Genomic DNA, 27,582 nt, shown 5'->3' with positions numbered 1-27,582 from the left:
CGTCGCCTGAATTTTGAGCGTCGCCTGAATTGTTGGGCTTATTTTTTTATTATATAGAGAGATTTCTATTTTTTAATCAAAGTTCCCCGCATATAAACGAATTTGTCAAGTTTCTCAAACTGGCAACCCGATAATTTCGAAACTCTTCTGGTACTATAAGTGAATATTTAATTCTGTAGAAGACGGGTCATTTTAATGCAAAAAAATGTCAAGAGGGAGATACACGTCTTTTCGCATTTTTTCCTAGTAGAATTTTTTAATTAATTCTTCACGTTCACCGCTTCCCTGCTGAGCTAAATTGTACCCTATAGCTTTGCCTTCTTCTGAGAAAAATTCCAAGTCTCGAAAAAGAAAAAAAAAGAAATGTTCTTCCACGAAAGAAACATATGTTGTAATCCCAGCAATATTTCTGGATGATAAAGTCAACATGACGCGTTATTAGTTTACTCAAAAGAACTGTCCCACGTCGTTTGCCGCCCCCCCCCCCCTCCGCCCCAAGCTCCGTAATGAAGTGACCATATTCATTTTGAGGATTTTAAAGGTGAACCCACCTAAGGAAGATGAAACTTTAAAAGACTATTTTCGCTGGAAATTAATTCAACGGAGCAAAAACAATCACTCTCATTAATTTCTGGAAAACGCCAGTTGCAAAGAGAGATACTGAGTTGAGAAGTATCTCCAGATTGCCGTTATAGTTTACCACTTCAGTACCGGAATTTATCACGACTTCTTGTCGAGAGATAATAAAGCGTATCCGAAACGTCTGCCTCGTTGTCTCAAAAATGGAAGGCGGAACGTTCTCTCCACAAAAAAACCAACACACGTTATTAAAATCCCGTCAGGGGTGAGAGACAATATTCGCAGATGATAAAAACAACTTTCAGGCATGAGGAGCGCTCACCAAAGCTCTATAATGAGCGGACAAGATTCATTTTCAAGATTTTGGAGGGAAATCATCTCTATGGAGGAGAAAATGAGTAGCTGTAGGTGCACTGAGAGAAAAATATAATTCTTCTGATTATATTCCATCACCATCGAATTATAGTCAAAAAGTCCTCAATAATTTTTCATGGGTTACGGTAACTATGGCCGGAGAAGTAATCACTATGGAATGTAGTCATTGCCTCCGGCGAGCGGGAAGTTGTTAATATAGTGACCGCCTGTACCGGCATGGGTTTTCTGTGGTTTCCCATGCTACTCCTATGTTCTATAGGAGTGCGAATGCGGTGCAGTGTAGAATCCACAGCCGCATGCATAGGGTTGGATAGGGTCGATTAGCCAATCAGAGGGCAGAAAGGGCCGGAATATAAAAAAAAAAAAAATGTAGTCATTGCAACTATTTTATAGTTCTGCTCACGATAGATTTGTCGTGGTTACTTTTGAACTTTGGTTAGTTTAACTGCATTTTGATTTGCAAAAATTACGCTTGTGAAGTTACTATAATGTTATGTGCCGCATACAAAAAAAATCGTATCGTTCACCAAAATATAATGGAAAATTGTATTTTTGTCTACAGCTTAATTGATTCAAGACGGCAAAATATCTTCCGGAGAACACATAATTGTTCGTCAGGACTGCATTCTCGAGGTCAATTCGCCATTTCGCTGTTGAAATTAATCAAGATTTTTCTTCGAGAAATAATAAAACGTACCGTAAACCTCTACAAACTTACTACAGTCTCTTACTACTTCTGTCGAAATTTATCAGGATTTTTCATCGAGAGATAATAAAACGTACCGTAAACGTCTGCCTTTCTCCAGCAAGGTTCCTCATTGTCACAAAAATGAAAAACAGAATATTCTTTTCACGAAATAAAACTAACACGCTATAATCTCACGGACAAAAGGCAATATTTCTAGATAATAAAACCACACATGACATAATTAAATCAGACATGACTCGTTTCTCTAGACAAACACTCCTTATGATCTTTTCACCCACTATAAGTTCTGTAATGAGTTCTGTAATGACACTAAAGTTCTGTAATGACACTATTCATTGTGAGGATTTTAAAGTGCAATCACCTAAACACTGTCAAAAAATTTTGTCTGAAATTTCCGGCACACTTTTTGGAAATTTTTATCGAATTTAATTACCATCGAAATTGAAAGGAATTTCGTAATTGAAAATTGAGAATCTCGCGGAAAAATGAAAGAGAACTGTAAGTTTCAGTTCCATTTTTCCCTGAAAATGAATTCCGCTAAATACATTCTTGAATTTTCAGGACAGTGACACTAAATAAGATTTAGGGGGAAAAAAATCTTGAGATTTCAGATTTCACTGGAAATTCAATGTAATTTAGCACTTAATATTTATATTAATTTGGAAGTTCAATTAAAGTAAGGAATTCTCGTCTTTATGCTGCTTAAAATTCTGGAATTTTACTGAATTTTCAGTGAAACCTAAAATTTCATGATTTCCTTTCCCCCAAATCGCATTCAGTGTCACTCTCCTGAAAAGGAGTAGTCAAATGTCCATGAAATTTCATTTTTTTTCTAACATTCCAGTGTACCAAACAAATCAGGTAACCATGGAGTGAAATTTAATTCCGAGTCATTTTGTCTCAATATTGAGGAAAAAATGCGAAACGGTTAGTGACTTTCCGATTTTGCTGACGAAATTTATCAAGTTTTTTCATCGAGAGACAATAAAACGTACCGTAAACCTCTGGCTCTCCCTAGCAAGACTCCTTGTCTCAAAAACGAAAAGCAGAATCTGCTGTTCACGAAAAAAATACCAACACACACGTTATAATCTCAGGACGAAGAGGCAATATTTCTTGATGATAAAATCAACTATCAAGCATGAGGCGTTCCTCGTTTATCCAAACAAACATTTTACATTGTCAAAAAAATTTGCCTGAATTTTCCGAAAAAAGAGCTTGAATTCGATTTAAGGGGAAAAAATTAATGGAATTTCAAGTTTCTCTGAAAATTCAAGTAAAGTCTCAATTTTTAGCGGCAGAAAGACAAACAGTCTATAATTGACATGAATTTTCAGATCAAAATGAATATTCACTGCACAAATTCCTTTGAAATTCTCGGAATTCCAGGGAATTTGAAGGAATTCTCTGAAAATTCAGAGGAATCGGGAATTCAAGGAGATATTTCTCTGAATTCTCCTGATTTTTCATTAATTTTCCCAAAATAATTCAGCTAAAATTTACAATTCCCATGGATTTTTCGATGGAATTATGAATTTTAATGACGCAATTCCTTAAAATTTCAGTGGAAATGTGATTTTTTAGAAATTTCCAAGACTCTTCCCGGAAATTTCAGTGGAAACCTTTCAACAGTGTAGAGTGGAATCACCTACACGGCGAAAAAAAAGTTGGGGAACAATTACCAAACAAATCAAGTAATCGTGTAGTCAAATTCAACTCCAAGTCTTCTTGACTCAACATTGAGGAAAAAAAATGCGAAATGAATGGTGAGTTTCCGATCTTGCTGACAAAATTTATCAAGTCTTTTCATCGAGAGGCAATAAAACGTACCGTAAACCTCTGCCTTTCCCTCGCAAGACTCGTTGTCTCAAAAACGAAAAGCAAAATCTTCTTTTCACGAAAAAAAAACCAACACACACGTTATAATCTCAGGGGTAAGAGGCAATATTTCTTGATAATAAAGCCAACTGCCAGACATGAGGTGCTATTAGAGCCGGAGGGCTAGCCAACTGCGCTCCTCCACAAACCCATAATGTATATCTATATATCACGTACATACTCTCTATTCTACTATTTTCCTCCTATTCACTAACGTACCACTCACACACATCCACTTTTCACATTACACCTTCTCACATTTATCCACAACCAGAATAATACAAATGACATGAAGAAAAAAAAAGAATTCCAGCGCAATTTTTCTTCATTTTACCAACTTTCTTTTCAGAAGGTCTCTCATTTTTTTTTACTTTTACATTTCTACCACTGGATGCTCATTGTCATTACTTACTGAACAGTGTGGACGCTGTTTGGAGGTGGATGTGCCCAACCGAAGGAGGGAATTTCTTGCGCTGGCTCTCAGGATGCTCCATTCCCGCCAACCCCGCTTCTCCCTTCTATAACTGAACAATAATTCACAAATGTACATGAATCGGTCGAGGGAAGGAGGATTATCGGGTTAGATGGACTGAATGAGATGCATGAGAATAACTCTTACGTTTTCCAGTTATTAAGGATGTTCGACACCCTTTTAGCCAAAATTGACGTTGTTTTCATTTTTCTGGCAAATCATCGATGGGAGTGACGTGAAAATATAACGATTTTGTGGTTTGTCATTCTTTAATGGCTCACGAAGTTGCGTAGTGGTGCGATAATTTTCATGCGTTTTTTCTACAGTTTTGTGATTCTTTTTAAAAGTTTAGAGAAAACGCAGGAAAATGTTCGCACCACCTTAAAATTTCGTCAGTCATTAAATAATGACAAAACGCAAAAACGTTATATTTTTTCACGTCAATTCCATCATAAGTTTGCCAGAAAAATTAAAAAAACGTGAATTTTGGCAGAAAGGGTGTAGAACATCCTTAATCGGTGAATGAATCTGTCCGACTGGAGGAAGGGGAAGGGGAAGTATTTATACTTGAGGATAAATGTCATATTATTCTGTTGGTCCCGGATTTTTTTTCGGAAAAAGTTGCGCTGTTAAAATTTTTGTCTGAAATTTCCTCTACAGTTTTCGGAAATTTTATCGAATTTAATTACGACTGAAATTTCGATGAATTTCGTCATTGAAAATTCAGAATTTTGTGGAAAAATCAAAGAGAACTGTAAATTTCAGTTCCATTTTTCCCTGAAAATGAATAAAAAACCAGAAAATTCCGGTAAATATATTCTTGAATTTTCGGGACAGTGACACTGAATGCGATTTAAGGAGAAGAAAATCATGCAATTTCAGATTTCACTGAAAATTGAATGTAATATTTGGCACTGAATATTCATATTGGATTGGAAATTCAAATAAATTAAGGAATTCTCGTTTTTATGCTGCTTAAAATTATGGAATTTTAATGATTTTTCAGTGAAACCTGAAATTTCACGATTTTTTTCACGCCTAAATGGCATTCAGTGTCACTGTCCTGAAAATTCGTAATCAACTGTCCATGCAATTTCATTTTTTTATAACAGTGTGCGGTGCAACTGGTAGTGGGGGTGCATTATTGAAATTTTCGTTGACGGAGAGTCAAGCCTTCTACAAGGCGTAAACAGTTGGGGAAAAATTACCAAACAAGTGATGTAATCGTAGAGCAGAATTTATTTTTAGGGCTTTTTGACTAGTGAGGCCGCGAGCGACTTCACGAGACATCATGAGACAATACTTTGGAGGGATTGTCTCGGTCTCAGCGAACACAGAAATTTTTGATCTCATCTCAATTTCGAAATACGCAGTATCGACTCATCTCGTGATGACTCTGAGACAATTTATTTCATCTGGGTTTCCAGGTTTTCGAGTTTTTTATACGTAGAAAATCGAGACGAGACAAACCGAGATTTTACATTAAAAACACGAAAGACTTGAGATTGAGATGAAATAAATTGACTCGGAGTCATCACGAGAGGGGTCGATGAAAAAATTGACCTGAAATGTGAAGTTTGAAGACGAAATTTCTTGAAATTTCAGGGGAACTAAATTATTTTATGTCGAGGTTAAAGTCGAAAGTACGACAACGTTTAGGGAGGGCTGGGATGGGAGCGCAAGACGGGGGTCCACTGAAGAAAAACCGAATTACCACTGAATGAAAAATCATAATATTTCAAATCCCATAATCACATTCAAACTCCATAATCAATTTTATTTGACTGGAAAAGAACTCTCTTCTACAATTTATTGATAATTTTTGATTGAAGAAAAACCCAACTATTCCAAAGAGAAAAGATTCTTTTTGAAATACAATCATCTCATTTTTAACACAATTCATTGTATTTGAACGATAAAATACAGTCTTCCACAATTTTCGTATAATACTTCTTCCGATTTGTTGAACATAACAAATTTTATTTTAACAAAAATACTCTTCGGTAACCAACGACAACTTCAATGGAACTGAACGCCATTGCACATTGCAGCTCCCCTTATTGCACACAAGACAAATCAATAAGTTGCACTTTTGACGTAGTGGTGATATAGAATACACTGAGAAAAAAATTTTCTAATATCTGAAATATATTTTATGTCGTTAGGCCCGAAAAAACCGCGATTCTAACCTCGGTTCGCTCGGTTAGATCGCGGTTTTTGGGCCCAACGACATAAAATATCGTATGTCACACGGCGATAAAAGCATTATCTGGCGAATGTGGCATTATAATCCGAGCCGAAGGCGAGAAAGAAAGAGTCTGAGTCTTTTCAGTAAAATATAATGATAGTTGAGAGAGTTTGAGTTTGAAATAATACTTTTATCGCCTGATGACATAATATACTATTCTTGAGACGAGTAAATTTTCTTCAGTTGCTTAATTCTCTCAGGCATCTCAACTCACATGACCCGAGAAAGGCCTCATGCTTTAAAATATTCTTGTACTCAACTATGATTTTGTCGCAAATGAACTGACTTAAGCCGCTTAGAAGAATCGTCAATCTTCTAGTCTTTATTGTTTTCATGATTTTTTCGTTATGCACTTCCAATATTGCAATATGTAAAATAGTCATGACGTAACGCGGAACGATAGTGATGAATGAAAATTTATTCGAGTTCCGTGAAGTGCACACATTCTGAGATTTAAGCCATTGAAAATAATTTACTTCTCTCAAGAAAATATGTTTCAGATATTAGAATTTTTTTTTCTCCGTGTATGTAGTAAAAGTGTATCAGATGTTTCTGCTAAATATTTCTAAAAATAAGACTTCATTGGATTTGGACATTCGATTTTTGGTCATGGCCGTACCTTCCCTCTCGATCGAAGAGTGATCTCCACCTCCAGTCAAATTCCATATGAATGCATGAAAAATTAGTGCGCCGAGCAATGAAATCGCCGGTGCCCGTACGGTAACTGTCCAGTTGACAAACAAAATTAACCTGTTTCACCCCACTGCACCTTACGCTCAATGGCCTTCTTCCTCCGTAAGCCCACCGTCTCCCAGATGAATGATAAAGAATGAAGTGTTCATCGTCAGACATAAGTCTTTCGGCATTGTTATGTACCCCGAGCTAAAAATATCCCTCTCCAAACTGGTGTTATCAGAACGCCACGGAGAAAAGCCGAATTGATGAATGAACGGGAATGAATTCATACCCACTCACTAAATCACTACGGATTCCTCAGCACCCGACAACTTTGAAATTGCCCTTGAGTCCTACTTCATTGTGTCACTGCGCTATTCAAAAATCCACATGGTTTCGGCCACGAGAAAGCACGCATTGGAGCTTTCTTGAAATGGCGAGAAGCTCGTAAAAGAGCGTGGGACTATTAAAAGTTAAATGGCCTTCGGTGGCGCCCCTTGACTTGAAGGCACAATGAATAGTCACTTGCCCGTCTCCCTCCCCCGCCCCCGGAGTTGTAAAAGTTCTCACTTCACCGTAATTCCCCGGAATTTCCGAGAACAAGTGAAAATGCTGTGTCCAGGTCATCCAACAGAACGTAAAACACGTAATGAATATCGTGGTCTTGATGTGAAGTGTATTTTGCGGTCAGGAAAAAGTCAAAAAAGACGGAAGGGTCTCGGAGGCGATAGGTGTCGCTGTATATCCGGGTGAGGCAGCCTCCCGGAAGCAAGAACTTAAGTGATTTTGTGAGTGATTTGTTGGATCCTCCGCTCGCATGTCTTGTACCCCAGAGAGCTTAATTTAGTATCTCTCTGAGCTACTAGGACCAATCAAACTTTCAACGTCGGGAACAACAAAGTTTTCGTTTTATTCAATGTACGGTTCTCTGTCTTGTCCGCACGGAGAAAAGCATGCAGCAGAAATTGCCCTGGCACGAAGAGTAAATGTACACGGAGACCACTATTACTAGTATACTACATTGTTAAAAAATTTTGTCTGAAATTTCTGCTACACTTTTTGGAAATTTCTATGGAATTTAATCACCACTGAAATTTCAAGGAATTTCGTTATTGAAAATTCAGAATTTCGTAGAAATATTAAAGAGAACTGTCAATTTCAGTTCCATTTTCCCCGAAAATGAATAGAAACCAGAAAATTCCGCTAAATATATTGTTGTATTTAAATAAGAAATAGTTCAGGATAAATCGAAGGCGCGTATTTATTGACAGTTCTTCATGAAGTTATTTCTAAACATTACAGAATGGCAAATCGACTTTGTTTTTATTTTACAAAAGAGGAAAGAGGATAGAATTAAACCATTCGAGTCCGTAATAATATTCTTGAATTTTCAGGACAGTGACACTGCATGGGATTCAGGAATTGTTAAACAGTTAAATTAAGTAATTCTCGTTTTATGTTGCTTAAAATTCTGGAATTTTAGTGAATTTTCAGTGAAACCTGAAATTTCATGATTTTTTTACCCTACACTGGGGGAGATGAATAGGATAGTACTTACGCCCGCGTGGAATCAGTCTCATCTTCGTCTATGGCGGAATGTGTCAGTGCCGGAAGACTGCACGCCTCAAAAGGCGGTGTGCTGAAATCTGAAGGAAAAAATCCATTTTTATTGTGCTACAAGACAAAGAGGAATATTTATGTTCTAGTTCATCTCCATTATTGTTGAACATCCAAAACATTGTAAGCTATGTTGGAAGTGAAAATAATATTTATCTGATTTTCATTTTGCAACGTTTCGCTAATTATTTTAGCCTCGTCATGCCTCGGAAAGAGGAATATTATTTCCAATTCATCATTTCCGATGGCAAACATGTAAATTCAGTTCATTTAATTTCATGCGTGCAATTCGACAGGCGTTATTTCAGCATGTGAAATTCAAGAAAAACAAAATTCATCAATCCGGTTCGGACTTTTATGGATTTTATTTTTCTCGAATGATAAATATCGAATTATGTACAATAAATTGGACATTTGCAAATTTGAAATTGATAATATGTAATTGGGATATGGTACATCACATTGCAGTCCAATTAAATGTGTAAATCGTGAATATGTGGGAATTAAAATTCTTGTGGACAAGGTCTCAATGCAACACATTACGGGGTTTGAGTAATTTTTATCACTAAAATTGGATGATAGGTTCCCAAAAACTAGAGATGAGTACATGAAAATCTGTGACATTATTCGGGACGATGTCACTTAAGCATGTTTAACCTGTCAAGTGGACAATTCAGTTGAAAATAAAAATAAAATTGACTAAATAAATCATTCATGTTACAAATTATTTTTCTCATCAAATTAGAAGTGTTATGGCGTACTTTTTCGGTCTAAAAAATGATAATTAACGAAAATGGTCATAAATAATGGAGGACTTGTGACTGCAGTGGTAACAGTCGAATTTTGATCGGACAACATCGCACGCTTCGGCTAGTAGTGGGGTTGTAACAGTGAGATGAATGTTTGTGTGTTTTATACGTGTCCGTATGCTTCCAGCACTGAATTATCGTCACCGACTTTACCGATCTCGATCAGTTGTTGTGCGGTGTTGTCGTTGACAACAATTTATTTCATATCTCGAAAACGATTGGAAATGCTGCGCTAGGTTTAAAGCTCATTTAAACTTTAGTCTATCACTTGGTCACTGAGTTTTGTACACTCATTATTCGTTTTTATTCAATTATTTTCCCACATTTCGGTAATTCCATCAGAAACCAATAAATGGGAGGAAAAAACCCGGCTGTGTGGCGCACTTGGTAGCAGCATGAGATTCACAACCTCAAGCTCCCAGGTTCGAGCCCCGGCCGGGCCAAAAATTCCACACCAATTTTTCATCACAATTATCCACATAATATTCAACTGAAAATTCAACACAATTTTCAAACCGAATATTCCACGGAATTTTCAACTGAAAACTCCACTCCACATTCAACATTCCCTGGCTGAAGGGCCTCGGGCGATGGCCGCGTTGGCAAGTTAACCCTTGCAACGAAAAACCGGTGAAATTTGAAAATTTTTTTGGGAGGAAAAAGAAATCATATCACACGAGTAATGAATATCTTTATGATTTTAAGAAATTTTCGATTTTTTTGTGCAAAATTGGAGTATCCCGTTTTATCCCATTTTATCTTGCCCGCCCATACTTTTTTCTTGCAAATCTGAAGATTCTCCTTACCTATGGAGGATTCATAGTGCACACTGTGTCTCCCGTATGGGCTCTCAACATTCGGTCTCGTTCTCCTCCTCGCAGCAGTCTCCTGAAATCAATCACATTAGACCTCTTTCATAAAAAAGTCATTTCAAGAAGGGCATTTTGAATGATGAAAAGGGGAAGATTTTCGGGAATGGAGTAGGGAGGAGAGAAAGAGAGAGAGAGAAGAAGGAAGAGAAATCATCGAGTGAGATTGGACTGGCTTGTGTTACCGGAGTGGGGTAGCAATAATGTAAAAAACTTTTTCGTACTTTCGCTCATGCCCGAAGGATTTATAAAGCGCGTTAGCCCTCCTAAACTTTTCGATCTCCTTTGGTCTGGCGGAACGGCGAGTTTCGCCAGTTAGATGTATCTCCAGTGACCCCGTAGCTCCCGTTTGGCTCGAATTAAAAATAATGCGATTCCCGGTTGAAACGAACTGGATAACTTTGGGCAATGAGTCAGAAGTGACTTGTATTGGTCGGAGTACGTCTATTTTCTTCTTCGTGTGGAGGGAACAATGGTTTCGGATCAAGACTATTGTCTTCCATTCATGATTAACTGAGGTTTCGCATCACCTTCGTTTAAATTCGTGAATGAAAATGGATTAACAACAAATGCTGGGCGCATATTTTTGTAATTGAAAAAATAACGAATACGAATCCTTCCACAGATTTTTCATGATTATAGGTTTTGTATTCCTCATTATCTTTGAAAAGAAAACGTATTTTGTTTTTTGTACACGGAAAACAAATGAATCATTGCAGTTTCTGTAAATGGGTATGGTTCTTGTTGCCAATAAATTATCAATTTGCCTCCGAATGGATTCTGTTTCCTTTGGAATTCTTATATTAGTATTTTCTTTTTCTTTATTCATGTCGTAGTATTAGCATAGATTGAAATTTAATCACAATTCTTGCGTATTATTTCGATCTTTCAATATGCAGACGGGATTTGATCCGGCTTCAATAAAATATGATAAAAACTACCTAGAAAATCGTGACAAAGTTTAAAAACACATCTAGGAATGCAAAAATTATTCTCCTGTACAGTAAAATTTTCCACACCAGTAGGATATTTTTTTTACTAAAATTTTACTGAACGCATGCGGTAAAAAATTATTCTCAGTTGCAAGAAAATTATACGCAATATTGCGACAATTTCTTCAATTCTGATTTTGGCCGATCAGGGTGCAGTGACCCTGATCGAATTCGGGGTTACGGGACACATTTCACCAAAATGTGAGGAATATCTGTCAAATTCGTAGAAAACAATTGACAGGCTACGGGGAAATTTTCAGTGTGAAACGCGTCACGTGACCCCAAATACTGCACTCTGATTGGTCAAAATCAGAATTGAGGAAATTGTCACCAATTATTAACCCAAGTCGAATTGAACAGTGGTTTAAACGCGCAAGAAAGTACTAGGAATCGGATAACATCACTTTTGCAAGACAATTTGGTTTTTAAAACTATAAAAAGCCTTATTTATTGGCTGACCAATTGTACATCCTAAGCCCCTAAAACCTTTGTTTTGTATTTCTGTCATATTTAGAAGGGTAGATGGAGTGCAATTTTTCAGAAAATTAGATCGTCTCATCAATTCAAACAAACGGAGAGAAAAATTCAATAAAAATTACCAGAAAAAAACGTAAAAATTACGTTTCGAAACGTAATTCGCGAACGAAGTAAAATTCAATAAAAAAGTGTGAGTCGGAACTGAAATGGTACGAATCACCACGTAAATTCTACGATTTGTTCCGTAAAAATTAACCACCCGTCTGATGACTCACCGCTGTGGGGACAACAAGTTGAAAAATTTTACGGAACGGAACGTAAAAATAACTCACCAGCTTCATAAAAATTGTTGAACGTTCAATCATTTTTTATTTTGGAGGCATAATAAGTCGGAAAGTTTCTGTAAGATTTTACTGCTTCGGGAGAAATTACGTGAGAATTTTGTACTTTGTTCGGTGGTGAACCTGAGAATTCACCGAACGTTTCAGATTTCTTCTCTTTCATTCCTATAAAAATTACCGAAAAACAATTCCCCATTGCGGATTACGTGAATTGTTCCGTAATTTTTACTGAGTATTTCTCTCCTTGCATCTTAAGAAAAGGAAGAGAAATTCAAAGCTCATAATTGTGGAAGAACGGGGTGAGCGGTATGGCCGGCGAGAGCGACAGGCGCACCCTCCCCTGTTTTCACCGAAAATATAAATATATTTTCGTCTATATATATAGACTCAAGCACAAACGCACACGTACAGAAATTTTGTTATGGTCTAAAACGGATATAAAAATATGATCGAAATTCTATTTTTGGCCTTTGGGGTGCATACATTAGCATTCCTATCTGAAAGCAAAAATTGATGAATCATCCACAGATTCGGGTTACTCCGTTCCACAGCTAAAAAAAGGTCAAAATACCCTTACGAAGTGATAGCATGCGTCGGAGTTGCCCTCGAACTTTTTCGTGTATTTCTATTTTAGAATTTAATAAGATTCCAAGTTGAATATTTTGACCTGAAAAGTCTTCTCCTTCTTCTTCTTCTACTTCTAATTCTGATGCCTTTACCCTCCCACTCTTATAGAGGCAAGTGCCAATTGACCTGAAAAGTCCTGACTGAATTATCCTAGTTATGTTCCGTTTAGAAGGTTGCCAGTTTTTTCAAACAGTTGTGTGAGTTGAATATTTTGTTTTGGTTTAACCTCTGGAGGACTGAAAACCTTTTCTCCTAGGTTGTCTGCCCACCCTGCGGACTACTTTTGCTACCGAATGGAATTTTTGTAATCGTTCACATTTAAGTTTCGGATTTTTTGTGTTATAATGATTCAGTATGATCCAAAAAGTAAAATGCAATTTTTAGACCTCGTGGTATGTATGGAATTTTTTTTATTATAGGCATTTAAAGTAGCTCTATACCTTTCGGTCAGGCTACGCTGTACTTTTGGATATTTTCAGTTTTAAAATTTTTCAACTAAATTGCACGGAAAAAATTTGAAAAAATTCATACCCAGTCAGTGTTATCTAAATTTAATTTGGCAAAATATTGATATTTTTTCAAACATTTCCCTCTTATAAATAAATAATAAAACTTGTTTGCAAAACAGTGGATTATGTTTTATGAGGTGTCAACAAAATTCTTGATTTTTTCACATCTAATGAAAAAATAATCTGATTTTAATCTTTGATTACACCGGAAATGTTGATTTTCACATAATACACTGGGTTAAATATTGATTTTTTAACATTTCTTCTTTGAAATACTAAAACAATAATTAAATTGAGAAAAAAATTAGAACTCCGAATCTAATCGAGTTTTCTGCAATTTTTTTTGCAGTTTTCAATAATATTTGAATTTACCGTAAGGGTAGAGCTACTTTAAACCTTAAGGTTTATTTTGCAGTAATATTACAATGATTTTGTATGAATTTACACAAATGATAATTATTTACTTACTTACTCCGTTAAACTAGTACAATACATGAGATTAGATTTAGGGGAGTTACAAAAGTTGATAATTTTTGTGTCTTCAACTAGATACATTTATAGCTTGAGTAATAATTAATATGTAAAGTTTAAACTTTTAGGTTAGAAGAATTTAGGATTTCATCTATGATAAGTATTCTTTGTCTAGAGTGTAGAGAATATGGATGGAATTGAATCCTTTTTTAAAAATGTAGGTATAGTTGAGCCGTATCGATTGCCATTAATTAAAATTTAATTCATCGATTAGTTTTTTAAATTTTCGCTTTCTTTCGAGAATCGGTTGTTCCACGATAATTGAGAAAAGTGTTCTGAATTGAGTAAATGATGGCTTAAAAAATTTGTTTGGATGTCCTTTTGACTGAGTTGGAAGATAAAGGTGATAGCAATAATCGTTATTTTGATTTATTTGAAAATTTGCAAAAATTTTGTATTTTTTGAAAAATCAGAATTCCCGGGATATCTTTGAATATCATGTTTTAAATTAATTCAATCATAGCTTAACATGTTAGTTTCCATGCCATCAAGTCGAAGTTGAAAGATGATTACGATAGCTATATTGTTTGATTCGATGTTTGTGATGATTGTTGAAAACGAGGGGCCATTCTTTTAGAAATCCGGTGACACAGTGATTGCTCATTTCACGTGATTTCTGAGAGATTTCCATGATTTCATGTAATGATTGATTTCATGTGATTGCCTGGAAGTTTTTGGTGATTTCGCGATTTCAAATGATTTCAAATTTTTAATTTCATCTATTTACATGAGAATCAAATATATATATTTTTTTCAGTCATTCGATAAAATATTTATTTCTACCACAGTCAATACATCCAACGTCGTATGGGAAATTCCCAGAAAATATCCATTGTCGATGTTGATAACAGACGTAAATGGGCATACGTAGAATAATACACTACAAATAAGTCCATGCACGAAAAACATTAATAGAAAAACCTATCGAATTAGTTAGAATATTCTATTAAATTTCTATTAGACTTTCTATTAGTTTTTGGCTGATTCTATTGACATGTTCAATAGAAAACATTCAATAGAAAATGTCAACAGAATTCGATTTTTCTATATAACTTATTCTTTTCATATATTTTCTATAGAATTTGCTCGACTCAGATTTTCTAAGTTTTTTTCATTCTATTTTTCTTTTCTTCTCATCAAGAAAATCAAACGAAAAAACTTAGCAAATTTGAGCCGAGAAAATTCTATAGAAAATATCTCAATAGAATAAGTTATACAGAAAAATTGAATTCTATTGATTTTTTCTACTAAATATTTTCTATTGAACATTTTAATAGAATCGGCCAAAAACTAATAGAACAGTTCAATAGAAATTCAATAGAATTCATTCAATAGAGTTCAATAGAAACGAACTCGATAGGTTTTTCTATTAAATTTTTTCGTCCGTGTCGAAAATGTTTCATTCTCTTTCATGTATTCGAAAGGGTCTGATGAGTTTCTGATTTCATCATTTCATGAAATTTCACCGATTGCAAGTGATTTCAATTGAAACTACATGAAATCGATGGAATCCCAGGAATTCACTGACTTCACTTGATTTCAACTGATTTCATACGATTTCAGTCCTAAGTGACACCGTGATTTCACAAATGAATGACCCCTCGGTTGAAAATTTTGAATTTTTCATGAATTTTCCTGAAAGTGAGCTTCCTGATGGTTTCTTCAAATGTGATGTTCCAACAACATGTGAAATATACGTCAAACACCCCACACCGAAGCTCTACACACTCATAACCATGTGAAAACTTTGTAAACTGTGTATGAAATTCCTGTCGCGTGCCTCTTGTTACTCATGCTAAATATCAATCCTGAAATTCGAAGTCGGGATTTGTGTAATATCTTGGAAACTATTGGGCGTCGAGAAAAGTTTGATAAAGATCATTCACGCAGATGAATGATGCATTGAAATGCAATTAATTTTTTTATTCACTATTCACTATATTTTCCTTTGGGCATTCATAAAGTTGTAAAAAAAAGTTTCGCAATGAAGTTGGGAACTCGTCAAGTGTTCAAGGCGTCGTAAATTCCCTCAATGTCGAAGAATTTCCGTTCACTTTTCTTTCCCATTTTCCTCTCCATTTCCCTGAGGTCAACGTCCCCACCTGTCCATCCCTCTTCCAACAAACAAACCCATTGAATAGTTGACTGTAATAAACCTTTCGGACTGTTCCCCCGTAAATGTTCCAATCCACAATTTATCGAAAAAGTCAATATCCAATGAGGTATCAATATGGAAAACAAAAGTTTCGCTCGATCATAGAATAACCAGAATGAACTAAACATTGGCAGCGCGTTAGCTCGTCCTCTGTCTACCGTCGACCCATTCAGCCCCATTTTTTCATTCTCTGTTGTTTCATTCTTTTCCTTCCCTTCCGCAGTGACAAGTCGCGTGGGTGGGGGTTGACAGGGGTCATTATACAGTCTGCGGACGTTTCCTCTTTTAACTCGGTATATAATCCCTTACGTACAGCGTTGTCACGAGTGAAAGGTAGAAAAAAGACGGGTGAAACATCGATCCAGTATTTTTTTTCAACTTTCTTTCGCTCTCTTTTTTCTCACGAAACGCTTGGACACCACCCTGATAACAGGGACCATTACAGTGGACTTTTACTGCACTTTAACGACTTGTCCACAGCTGCATTTCGAGCAAAACATGATCAATTCAACGACTGACTTTGGAAGTAAACTTGCCGCGGATTTCATCATAAAAGTTCATGTGAGGAGAAATAAAAATATGGCGGGGGCGGTGGAACTAGGAGTATGACGATAACACTCAGCAACTTTACGCACAATTAATGCGCTACAAACATGAAAGTGATAAGTATCTAATACAGGGAAATGCAACTTCTGAGCAAACTCCTGGGTGAATTGCCGTGGACGTAATATGGGACTAATGGTGGGGTCACCAACTATTATCGGTGCTGTAGATGATATGGTTCTGCTCGGAAACGGCCCGAGTTATTAATCAAATTGATATTCAATATTTTTGTTGATTCAGGTGAACTGATAAACGGTTGGAATTGATGAAATAAAAGTTGATCGGTAAAAAAGAGGGAAACGGACGATATAAATTGGAAACGTTCGTAATGATTTTTTTTCTTCTTTGTGGGTGTCGACTTGCGGATTGGGAGGAGGATAAATTGACAGAATGAAAATATTGCTCGCAATTTAGTGGTGCAGCGGGGGAATCCCACCACCCAATTTTCTATATTTGGTTGGGTGTTGAGTTTTCCTCATTAATTCTCATATATTTACATTCTCAAATAGCTGCAAATATTTTTTGTAAAGAATTCGAGTTTAGGAATATTTTTAAGTGCTTTGAAGATCAATTTAATGGATAATTTCCCTCTTTGAATCGAATATAACGTCAGTCTCCTAAAAATGTAGGACAGTCGGCGGAATTTCAATTTTTCTAACAATGACGGGGTGGAACTATTCAATTTATTGATGTGATATATCAAGCCAACCCTCTCGGGTTTTTACATTTTGTTCCCCAAACCCCGTTAAGGATATCCAAATACTTTGACTATTTTTTCTCCCGTGAAATGCTTTACCACTTTTGTAGTCGAACATTAGATCTTTCATTTGAGTCCCATTTGATCCTAAGTTTCCGGATAGTCTACAATGATGTTATTATTTAAACTTTGAAGGTCAGAATTTGAATTTTGATATTGAACCGTTAGAAGACATTTTAAAAATCTGAGACCCATAGCTTTAAAAATCAGTGCCATTGCTCCGAAAATTAAAGATGCACGGAAAAAATATACCTGAATTGAATATAAAATATACTTGAATCACGTACATTTTATACACAATTGGGGGATGGATATTTCAATTCGAAGATGATTCTTTTGTATCAGGCCGGGTTGTAGCAAGCCCTCTTGAGTGTAATATGAGGATCATGCATTAAGTGTTAAAATATGAGGGTTAAGAAGTAGAGGTTAAAAAATGAGGGTCAAAATATTAAGCGTCAAAATATAGAAGTAAAAAAAGTGGGTGTCGGGTAATGAGGGTCTCAATATAAGTCATATATTACACGGAGAAAAGTAGTTGGTGAATTTCACCAACTAGTTGTTGAAAAAATCAACCAGTTGGTGAATTTCAAGAACCAGTTGATGAATTTCAACAGTTAAATGGTGAATTACAACTAGTTGTTGGAATTCACAAATTTTTTAACCTCCACTGTTTGACGCTTCGCGCAGCGTGCTGTACATAAAATATTATAGATCACTCGAGCATAAACTTCGAAACGAATTTTGTGCCCTTGTACTCTAATGTAATATAAAAACCAGAAAAATAGAAATTCTACGCTCTTTATGAAGATTGTCATTAGTATCAAAGTTTTACAGTAAATAGCTTATGTTGCTGAGTGCCCCAAAACGATGGGTTGAAAGATTACTGATGACTTACCCTGTTTAAACTATAAAAATATAAAAATACCAGCCAACGGATGCTTCGCTGGTATTTGCCAGATTAATTTATTCTATTTTATTTGATCTTCTTTCCATTTCCGTCTTCACAATTAGATTAGTTTAATTTTATCTATTTTTATTCCTATTAAAATATATATTTCCTGCATTCACAAGTTACAATATTGAATGAAGAGGAATTATGTTAAACATCCATCAAAAGTGTTTTTTTAATGATCAAAACATATACATAAAACAAATGTCACTCGAAATCTCATTCGCCCAATAGAAAAATGTCTCCATGCATTCCTGAAAATTTTTAAAATCTATTTTTCCCTTCATATGATAAAAGGATATCGGTACTCGTCACTCCTATGGTTGGATTCCGATTGTTTTTATGGAAAGGAAAAGATTCAGCAAGGGATAATCAGCTAGAAAATGTTTTTTTTCTTCTTTTATGTAGGCGAGAACAATGAATCTCTTTTTTTCTTCAAGTATTAGAGAGATATCAGTATTTCGGCGAAAAGAAATTTATGAAATGCAAAAAAAGTGGACGCAGAGAACTAAAAAAATTAATTTTTCAATGTCTCCGAAAAATTTTCAAATCGATTTTTTTCGAATAATGAAAGAATACCCATAAATTCCATTTCTATTCTTGTCTGTTGATAGAATGACTAGAACTAATGACAGAAATCGAGAATTGGAGATTGAAAACACTATCGGATTATTAGTATGCAATAATACCGAAAAATTTCCGGCTACTTATTTCAACATAATTGATAGGAGTTTGTTATTCATCCCTGCAGGCTTTAAATGCCGGCTTATGTATTCCCCCCCCCCCCCCCCCNACCGCCCGCCTTCACTTAATTAGTGAACCCCTGAGATACAAGCCGCAGGGAAAAAAATATCCTTGACAGCACGCGAATCTGGGTCGAATGCGTGAGCATTAATCCTCCAGACAACATTAGCTAATTCATGTTTATCAATGTATGGATAACTGTGAGCACAACTCTCTGATTTTTCTCCAATTGAAGTATCGATATGAAATGCACAACACGGTAGGTAGATTGTTATCGCTGTTAGATCAACGATAATGTGGATTTGACGGGGTAAATCCAAATGAGGGTCATGAGTGGATAACTGCACAGTAAGATCGTGCTACCATGGTACAGAGGCGTGAATCCTCGTGGATTATGGAGGAACGAGTATTATTTTCTGAGAAGCAAGATAACGATAATGCTTCCAGTACAATGCAACGAGGGGGGGGGAGAGACGTTTTATTCCTGAGTTGCATTATATGGGGTTTGCAAAAGACGTTAAATGGGAGTTATGAAAATGGTATCGCATTGAGGAGAATCATTCCTGTCATTTGGATCATTCATTATGTTTATTGGATTTTCTCGGGCGAAGGGGGAACTAAATTGGAGAATGAATATTTTTCTGTAGATTGAGATGATAGGAGATTGGCCCCAGAGAAAGACAAGTTTTTATTTTTAGGGACATGTGACCAATTTCTAGGGGCATTTCACTGATTTTCGGGAATTTATCCGTAATTGCTGGGGATTCGCGATTGTAAAATTCAGTGGGTCTGAAGATATGAAATTCGGTGGTTTTGTCACCAGTTTTCAGTGACATTATTACTAATTTCCCGTGGGATCATGACTAATTTTCAGTGTAATGTTACGGATTTTAAGCGACCCACACTGAAAAAAATATATTGCAATTGAGGCTATTTTATAACACAATCAAATATATGCATACACTGTTAAAAATTTGCGTCTGAATTTACCCGGCCAAATTCCGGAAATTTTTATCGTGTTCAAGTTCGTCTGAAATTTCAGGAAATTTTATCATTGAAAAATCAAATATTCCAGTGATTTTCTGTTCAAATGATCTGGAAATAAATAAAATACTTAATTTTTTAGTTCAATTGTTCAGTAAAAATTCAGAAAAATCAGGAAAATTTAGAGAAAAATTGAAAATTCATGTCATTTTGTTTCTCAATATTTATATTCCACTGAAAGTTCGATCACGTTGTGAAATTTGTATCTCACTCCCACTGAAAGCTCATGAATTTCCGTGAATTCTACTTAAAACATGAAATTTCATAACCATTTTTTCTCTAAATCCGATTCAATGTTACTCTCATGAGATTTACTATAATATCTTCCATGGAATTTCAAAAAATTTCTAACAGTGTAAACCTGATTCAAGTATAAAATATACTTGAGTTAAGTATATTGTAGATTCAAATCAAGTGTAACATACCTGACTCAAATCCATGGAAGATATTAGAGTAAATCGCATAGACTCTTTATAGACTTGAATCTAGTTTAATATACTTGATTCAAGTATATTTTATACTCGACTGGGGGATGGGTTTTTCAATTCGAGGATGATTATTTCGTATCAGCCCGAGTTGTACAACCGCTCTCAAGTGTAATATAAGGATCAGACACTAAATGTGAGAATATAAGAGTCAAAAAGTGGAGGTTAAAAAATGAGGGTCGGAGTATTAGAGTCATAAACTGAGGGCCTGAACGTAAAGGTGAAGAAATGAGGGTCAGAATATTGGGATCAAAAAATTGGGGTCAGAATATAAAAGTAAAAAAGTGGGTGTCAGGCAATGAGTGTCATATAAGGGCTAAAAGGGGTGATCAAAGATAATATATGACTCACATTTAGACCTTCATTGCCTGACACCCACTTTTTTTACTTNATTGTAGATTCGAATCAAGTGTAACATACTTGACTCAAGTATATTTTATTCTTGAATCAGGTTTACTCTGTTAGAATTTTTTGAAATTCCATGGAAGATATTAGAGTAAATCGCATAGACTCTTTATAGACTTGAATCTAGTTTAATATACTTGATTCAAGTATATTTTATACTCGACTGGGGGATGGGTTTTTCAATTCGAGGATGATTATTTCGTATCAGCCCGAGTTGTACAACCGCTCTCAAGTGTAATATAAGGATCAGACACTAAATGTGAGAATATAAGAGTCAAAAAGTGGAGGTTAAAAAATGAGGGTCGGAGTATTAGAGTCATAAACTGAGGGCCTGAACGTAAAGGTGAAGAAATGAGGGTCAGAATATTGGGATCAAAAAATTGGGGTCAGAATATAAAAGTAAAAAAGTGGGTGTCAGGCAATGAGTGTCATATAAGGGCTAAAAGGGGTGATCAAAGATAATATATGACTCACATTTAGACCTTCATTGCCTGACACCCACTTTTTTTACTTTTACATTCTAACCCTAATGTTTTGACCCTAATATTCTGACCTTCATTTTTTAACCTCCACTTTTTGACCCTTATATTCTAACACTTATATTAACTTACGAGGTCTTGCTACAACCCGACCTGATACAAAAGAATCTTCGAATTTTCGAATTGAAATACCCATCCCCCAATTGAGTAAAAAATTTACTTGAATCAAGCGTCATCCGGTTCAATTTCGGAAGATTTAAAACAAATTTTTGTAAAAATTCAACAAATTTCCGATCGAAATCATATTTCAAAAGTGTTTACTCGTATGCCGCAGAGTCGAGAAGAAAATGAAAAACAAAGAATGATTAATCGGAAAATTGATTTCATGGTTCGGTTGTGCAATTATAATTTTTGTTCATTGCATAGTTATATTATTAGCCCAACCGGGATCAAATTTTTGAATGTTCCATTTGTACTTTTGAAACACTGTTTTCAATGCTTTCCATTGAAAAATTTAACAGTTCTGCTACATGCATTCATATGCGGCGTCATTAGTAATAAAATCATTCTACAATGAGTCAAAATTTTGGTGCTCCCCTGAAACAATTATTCCATGAGTATTAACGGCGTAACAGCAGTTGGTGTTGTGCAGAGATACGTTCCGAGTTTGATAAACTCGCGGAGCTTACAAATGAAAACGTACAAACATTAATTAGTTCTATACTTCGGTACTTATGTTGTTACGTGGCAAAATAGCATTATGAGTAGGTCTTTGATATGACTATTCACCGCAGGAAGTGTGTACATCTGTCATAAAAGTTTTTTACATTAAGCGGGAGGGGGAGAGGTCGCATCGCTTTGTTCAAGTACCACAAGTATTTGAGCGACAATTTTGGCAAATTTTTTTTTAATTTCTTCTTTACGTAATCATGACATTTTCATTTTTCCATAATATTCATTTTTTATTTAACAGAAGGAATTGAGTAATTCCAAATTCCTTACAGTCAATTTTGCGGAAGATCATATCGAATACATGAAAAAAAATTCGTTGAAAAATGTTTTTTACATTAAGCGGGAGGGGGAGCGGTCGCATTCCTTTTCTCAAGTACCACAAGTATTTGAACGGAAATTTTGCCAATTTTTTTTCAATTTCTTCTTTACGTAATCACAACATTCTCATTTGTCCATAATATTCATTTTTTATTTAACAGAAGGAATTGAGTAATTCGAAATTCCTTACGATCAATTTTGCGGAAGACCATATCGAATACATGAAAAAAAATTCGTTGAAAAATATTAAAACTTGTAGGATTGGTAGGGTTTTTACGAGTTGAAAAAATCGAAAAGTACTCATTTTTTGTAATAAAAAAAATAAAAAATAAATAATTCAATGGATATTATCATCACAGAAAGTTCAACCAATAATCAAATTATAATAAATCTGGAGAATTATATTCAGATTTCATAAGCAGAATAAGTCAGACTCCGTAGATTGGTTCCTCTTTGGAAAATAGAATAGACAAATGTAGGATTTCTTATGGGAAATCGTAATTTTTATTTTATTTCTCGACTTTCAATCTTCAACATTTTTCAACGAAATTTTTTGCGTGCATTCCACATGACTTTCCGCAAAATCAATCGTCTGGAATTTGAAATCACTCAATTCGTTCTATTAAATAAATAAAGAATGTTATTGAAAAATGAAGATTTCACGATATTTATTCATTGTATATATTTATTCATTCATTTCATATTTTTCATATTATTTATTTATTTGAAGATATTGAGAATAGTCTCCACTTTTGTTTCAAATAACGAAGAAATTTTTAAAAAATCGCAAAAATTATCCATCAAATACTTCTGGTCGTCGAAAAAAGTGGAATGACCCCCCCTAATTTAGTATTCATTTTTTTAGCAGAATTTGTGGTGAGGTAGGTACGAGGGAACTGCGAGTCTCTGCACTTTTCATCACTGGAATGCACCGCAGTTGCAAACCGCTCAAAGAAGTGGTTTGAGTATCCCATCGCAAGGAGCCACCGGGGATATTTCAATGGTCCTTCCTCAAGCGTTCTTGATTCGAGATAAGGGCAACTGTGGACGCATTTGTAGTATAGAAAAGACTCATGCCACGAGGAGAATGACAATATCGGAGTATAGCGGGAGGGAGTGCTTGCTATTCTCGATACATGATGTGTCGGAATGAAAGTATATTTGGGATGAGAATTACGGTCTGAAGCAATACAGAAATTTCGTGAGAGGAATATTCGAGTTACAATGTGTGCTGCGACCATGTAGAAGTAAATAATATCGACACCTTAATAACAGACAAGCGTATCTACATATCGGGAACGCATAGAACTTACGCTCGTCTGTTATTAAGGTGTCGATATATTTCAGTAGCGAAGTGGTAAAACGGTTTAGGTCGACTTATCTCGGCGTTGAGTTTTTGAGAAATATTTCCGCATCTAAGGGAGATAGCGAAATTTTCATAATTACATTTGTTGTAGTTCTCAATCGGCTCAACAAAAAAGGTTATAACAAAAATTTTGCCATCTTCCTTAGATTCCGAGATATTCATTGAAAACTGGTCAATAGTCAAAATTGACTTGTACCGTTTTACCACTTCGCTACTGATTTGTGTTACTAGACTTAATAAACCGCGATTCTAACGTCGCTTCGCTCGGCTATAGGTCGCGATTTTCGGGCCTCTGCACGGAGAGAAATTGTTTGGAAAAGTTCTAATGCTGTTAAGGTAAAATTCCTAGGGATTTTAGACTAAATTTCCGGGGATTTTTGTGATTATTTTCCCCATCACCCTTCCGACCAATACAATTGCGGTATTCGATGTCCCGCGGCTCAATCAAAAGGGAATCATATCGAAAATTTAATTGATTAATAATTTCCCATTGTCAAGCATAATTGCAAAAATTGTCGATTTGTGATAATTCTTGATTATTCATCTGCGATAATTTTTAGGGAATATAGGGTAAATTTTACAGTTCCGGCACAAATTACCCTCACGTTCAATAAATTTTTCCGGTCCAATAGAGAAAAATTCATTATTCGGCTCACACTTTTTCCCCGATGTACACTGTTCAAAATTTTCGTCTGAATTTTCCGTGTCAAATTCCGGAAATTTTTATCATGTTTATTTTCCACTGAAATTCCGTTGATTTTTCAGTTCAATTATTCCATGAAAATTTGGAAAAATTGAAAATCAATTGTATCCCAAATAGGATTCTCACGATGTCATTAGTTCGGATATTATCTTCCGATATCATTCAAATCACGAGACGAGCATAGGAATATGTGTCAAACGTGCATGGGGACAAATGAGCGAGCGTAGGAACATGCACAAAGAGAAATATTCAATAACAATTACGTATCTTTTTCGTAATTCCGGAGCGAAATATGATTGTAGAAAATTTTACGGAACTGTCGCATAACTTTCACTTAAAATCACGGAATTTTCCCAGAGCGTTCTGTAATTTTTACCTGAATCTCCTGTGAAAAATTACGATACCGCCACTCAAATTTCGTATATTTCGCGAGTTCCGTAATTTTTACTGAACATTTCTTCCGTGTGGCACTTTCCACGTTTATGGACGATTATTTGGTTAATTGAAAATCCGTTTTATGAAAGTTAGTATTATTTACTCAATAGACAATTGACAATTCCATATTATCAATTATTAATTCGTCTTCAATCGGAAATTGAGATTATCAATTATTATACTATTGTTGAATTGCAATGCTTACATGTAAACCTTAAGGGCAGATCACCATGAGTTTTAAAAGTCGTGGGTTATTGGAGTGAGACTTTTCATACGTTGAAGATCGATTATATAGATCTGAAAACCAGTAATTAGTGCAAAAAAAAATTTTTTTATTGTTTGTTTGCCCGAAAACGTTTAAAATTCTAAACACAGTCCAGGGCCTCCAATTTTTGAGCTACAAAAGATTTTTTTTTTCAAAATTTTCTGAAAAATGTGTGAAATAACAATTAAGAGCCAGTTTTTTGAAATTCGGCTCCTACACAGCTGATTTCGGGTTTTTTCATATAAAAAAATTCACTATTTGTGTAAAAAAATACAAAAAAAGCAAATTTGGCCATGTGTGAGGTGAATTAAAAAAAAATAGCTCGTAATTGTTATTCCACATATTTTTCCGAAAATTTTGAAAAAAAAAATTGGAGGCCTTGGACTGTTTTTGGCATTTTAAGCGTTTTCGGGCAAACGAACAATAAAAAATTTATAATTATTCGTTTTCAGATCTATATAATCGATCTTCAACGAAAGAAAAGTCTCACTCCAATAACCCACGACTTTTAAAACTCATAGTAGTCTCCCCTTAATCAATATAAGGTTCAAATTTTCTGAGCATTGAAGAATCCGACGATCGATGGCCGTCCCTGTCAAGTCATCGTTCATATATTTCGAAATAATCAACTTTGACAAATGTTTAATTAACCTGCTAATTAGCAAGAGATCTTATTAATCATTATCTTACTGATGGATTCTCCACAAAGCTCATAGCTCTCACGATAACCGGATTCTGTGCGAAAACCAGTTCCTCCTCATACACACTCTCCCTCTCGGTATCCTCGTCCTTAGTGTCATCTTCAGCCAGAGACCCTAAACTGTTGTACCACTGGGCGCTCCTCGCTCTGTGGGGTTTCTTCTCGTGACTGCGGTTCAGGGAATTGCTGAAGCTCAAGCTCCTCCGTATCGGTTGTAGTCCCCGATTTATCGCCGCCGGTAAGTCAGCGCTCCCCCGCATGAAGGCGCCGAGTTTCTTCCTCAGCGAGGGCTTTCTCTCCAGATGCGAATTGTCACCAGTCTGCTCCAGTTTCGAGAATGCAATTTCACCCGGATTGACAATTTTCTGACTCCTCCGCGTCTCCAGAGAATTCCTCATGCTGAATTTGCCTTCGGGTTTCTTCTTCTTTGCATCCCTGTTCAGAGTCATTTTCCCTGATGACGAAATCCCCCTGATGAAATATCTACTCTCAATTTTTTACGACACGACACTGTGTCCACATTAAACCACTAATTCTCGAATGTATCCACGTGTGGCTTATTTACCCAAATGTGAAATTCCCCGAAAGCCTCCACCACTCCTCAACTCTCAGTTCAAATTCCACCAGACAATTTCGACGATTCCCATAATTTCCATGATTGATCACCGCCGAAAGTGTCACCAGCTTGAATAACATCCAAATGGAATTTGTAATGAATCCCCAATGGATTCCACATTAAGCACTTCACGCTGCTCCCGGTTTAATCACCTTTCAATTTCATTTTAATGTAATTACGTAAACGCACGATATGCTGAGTGCCACTATGTTTTTCACCGCAATAATTCGGCGAAGCCAAAAGGGCTATTTTATTTTTTTACGAATGCACTATTTACGACACCACTCTATTTCACTGCATCTCCGGATGTCAATTTAACCTGTCATTTCTTTCGGCTAAAAAATTTATGGCGAGAAGCCAGCGTTGCACTTTAGTAGTAATGACACTCGCGAGTATCGCACGACACTAACAATTTCATACCGAGGACAGAGACATACAGGGAATCGCCGAGATAGCGCGTTATCGGCAATATTTTTTATCGCACCAGGTGCACATCGTTGAGTTGTCATAATTTTTCTCGGGATGTTTTTTCGTTTAGCCAGTGGGGCGATATGCCACCGATAAAAACATTAATTCCTGTCATTAAGGTGTTCAATTAATCCCGGAGTTATCACGAAAATACGGACTGTGGGCGATAATCCTACCCTTGTGGCTGCTTTATTTGTTCATTTTTTTACGGAGACACGAGTTGCTATGACACGTACACAGATAAATTACCGGAGCGACTAAGCGAAGAAATTAGAGATAGGTAAGCACTCACTGGTGGGAATTACAGGAGGAGGTGGATGGGTGGAGAAACAGCTGGGGTCTTCCAACTAAACGCACAAGTTTTCAAATAGCCGCACTCACTCACCGCGGTGAATTATTGTTCTCCGATAAGGGGCCACGCATTCCGCCCGGCCCCACTCCGCTGTGTAATGGGTTATTGTTAATCCGTTGATAATGACGGAAATTGGAGGGCAATGGTACTAATCTAGGTAAAGTGAATCAACATCTTGACGAATTGAGTCAGTTGATTTTTTTTCCTATATTTGGAAACTCTGATAATCGACGGAAATCGCGTGGCGGTTACTTCGAGATATTTCAGGAGCTTGTCGTGCATTTTTTATCGAATTTAC

At 35.8% G+C, this 27,582-nt stretch overlaps 1 protein-coding gene across 1 annotated transcript; it reads right to left on the bottom strand.

Moving 5' to 3' along the window:
• Nucleotides 1-3,914: 3,914 nt before the first annotated feature.
• Nucleotides 3,915-26,851, bottom strand: LOC107044822. Its single transcript, XM_015266865.1, has 4 exons — nucleotides 25,839-26,851; nucleotides 10,169-10,250; nucleotides 8,495-8,582; nucleotides 3,915-4,065 (listed from the first exon to the last, which is right to left on the bottom strand). The coding sequence occupies exons 1-4, from the start codon at nucleotides 26,295-26,297 to the stop codon at nucleotides 3,915-3,917; spliced, it is 780 nt and encodes a 259-aa protein (XP_015122351.1). The 5' UTR covers nucleotides 26,298-26,851.
• Nucleotides 26,852-27,582: the final 731 nt, after the last annotated feature.

The sequence above is a fragment of the Diachasma alloeum genome, unplaced genomic scaffold (assembly GCF_001412515.2).
Source record: "Diachasma alloeum isolate Michigan unplaced genomic scaffold, Dall2.0 Dall_scaffold_00827, whole genome shotgun sequence".
Taxonomy (NCBI): domain Eukaryota; kingdom Metazoa; phylum Arthropoda; class Insecta; order Hymenoptera; family Braconidae; genus Diachasma; species Diachasma alloeum.
This window is presented reverse-complemented; position numbering and strand designations above follow the sequence as displayed.

Excerpts from the sequence above, each read along its gene's own strand:
- LOC107044822 (XM_015266865.1), bottom strand. The coding sequence starts at position 26,297 with ATGACTCTGAACAGGGATGCAAAGAAGAAGAAACCCGAAGGCAAATTC. Across the intron at positions 8,583-10,168 it reads GCACTATGAATCCTCCATAG|ATTTCAGCACACCGCCTTTT; the intron begins GTAAGGAGAATC and ends TTTTTCCTTCAG. Across the intron at positions 4,066-8,494 it reads GAGACTGATTCCACGCGGGC|TTATAGAAGGGAGAAGCGGG; the intron begins GTAAGTACTATC and ends ATTATTGTTCAG.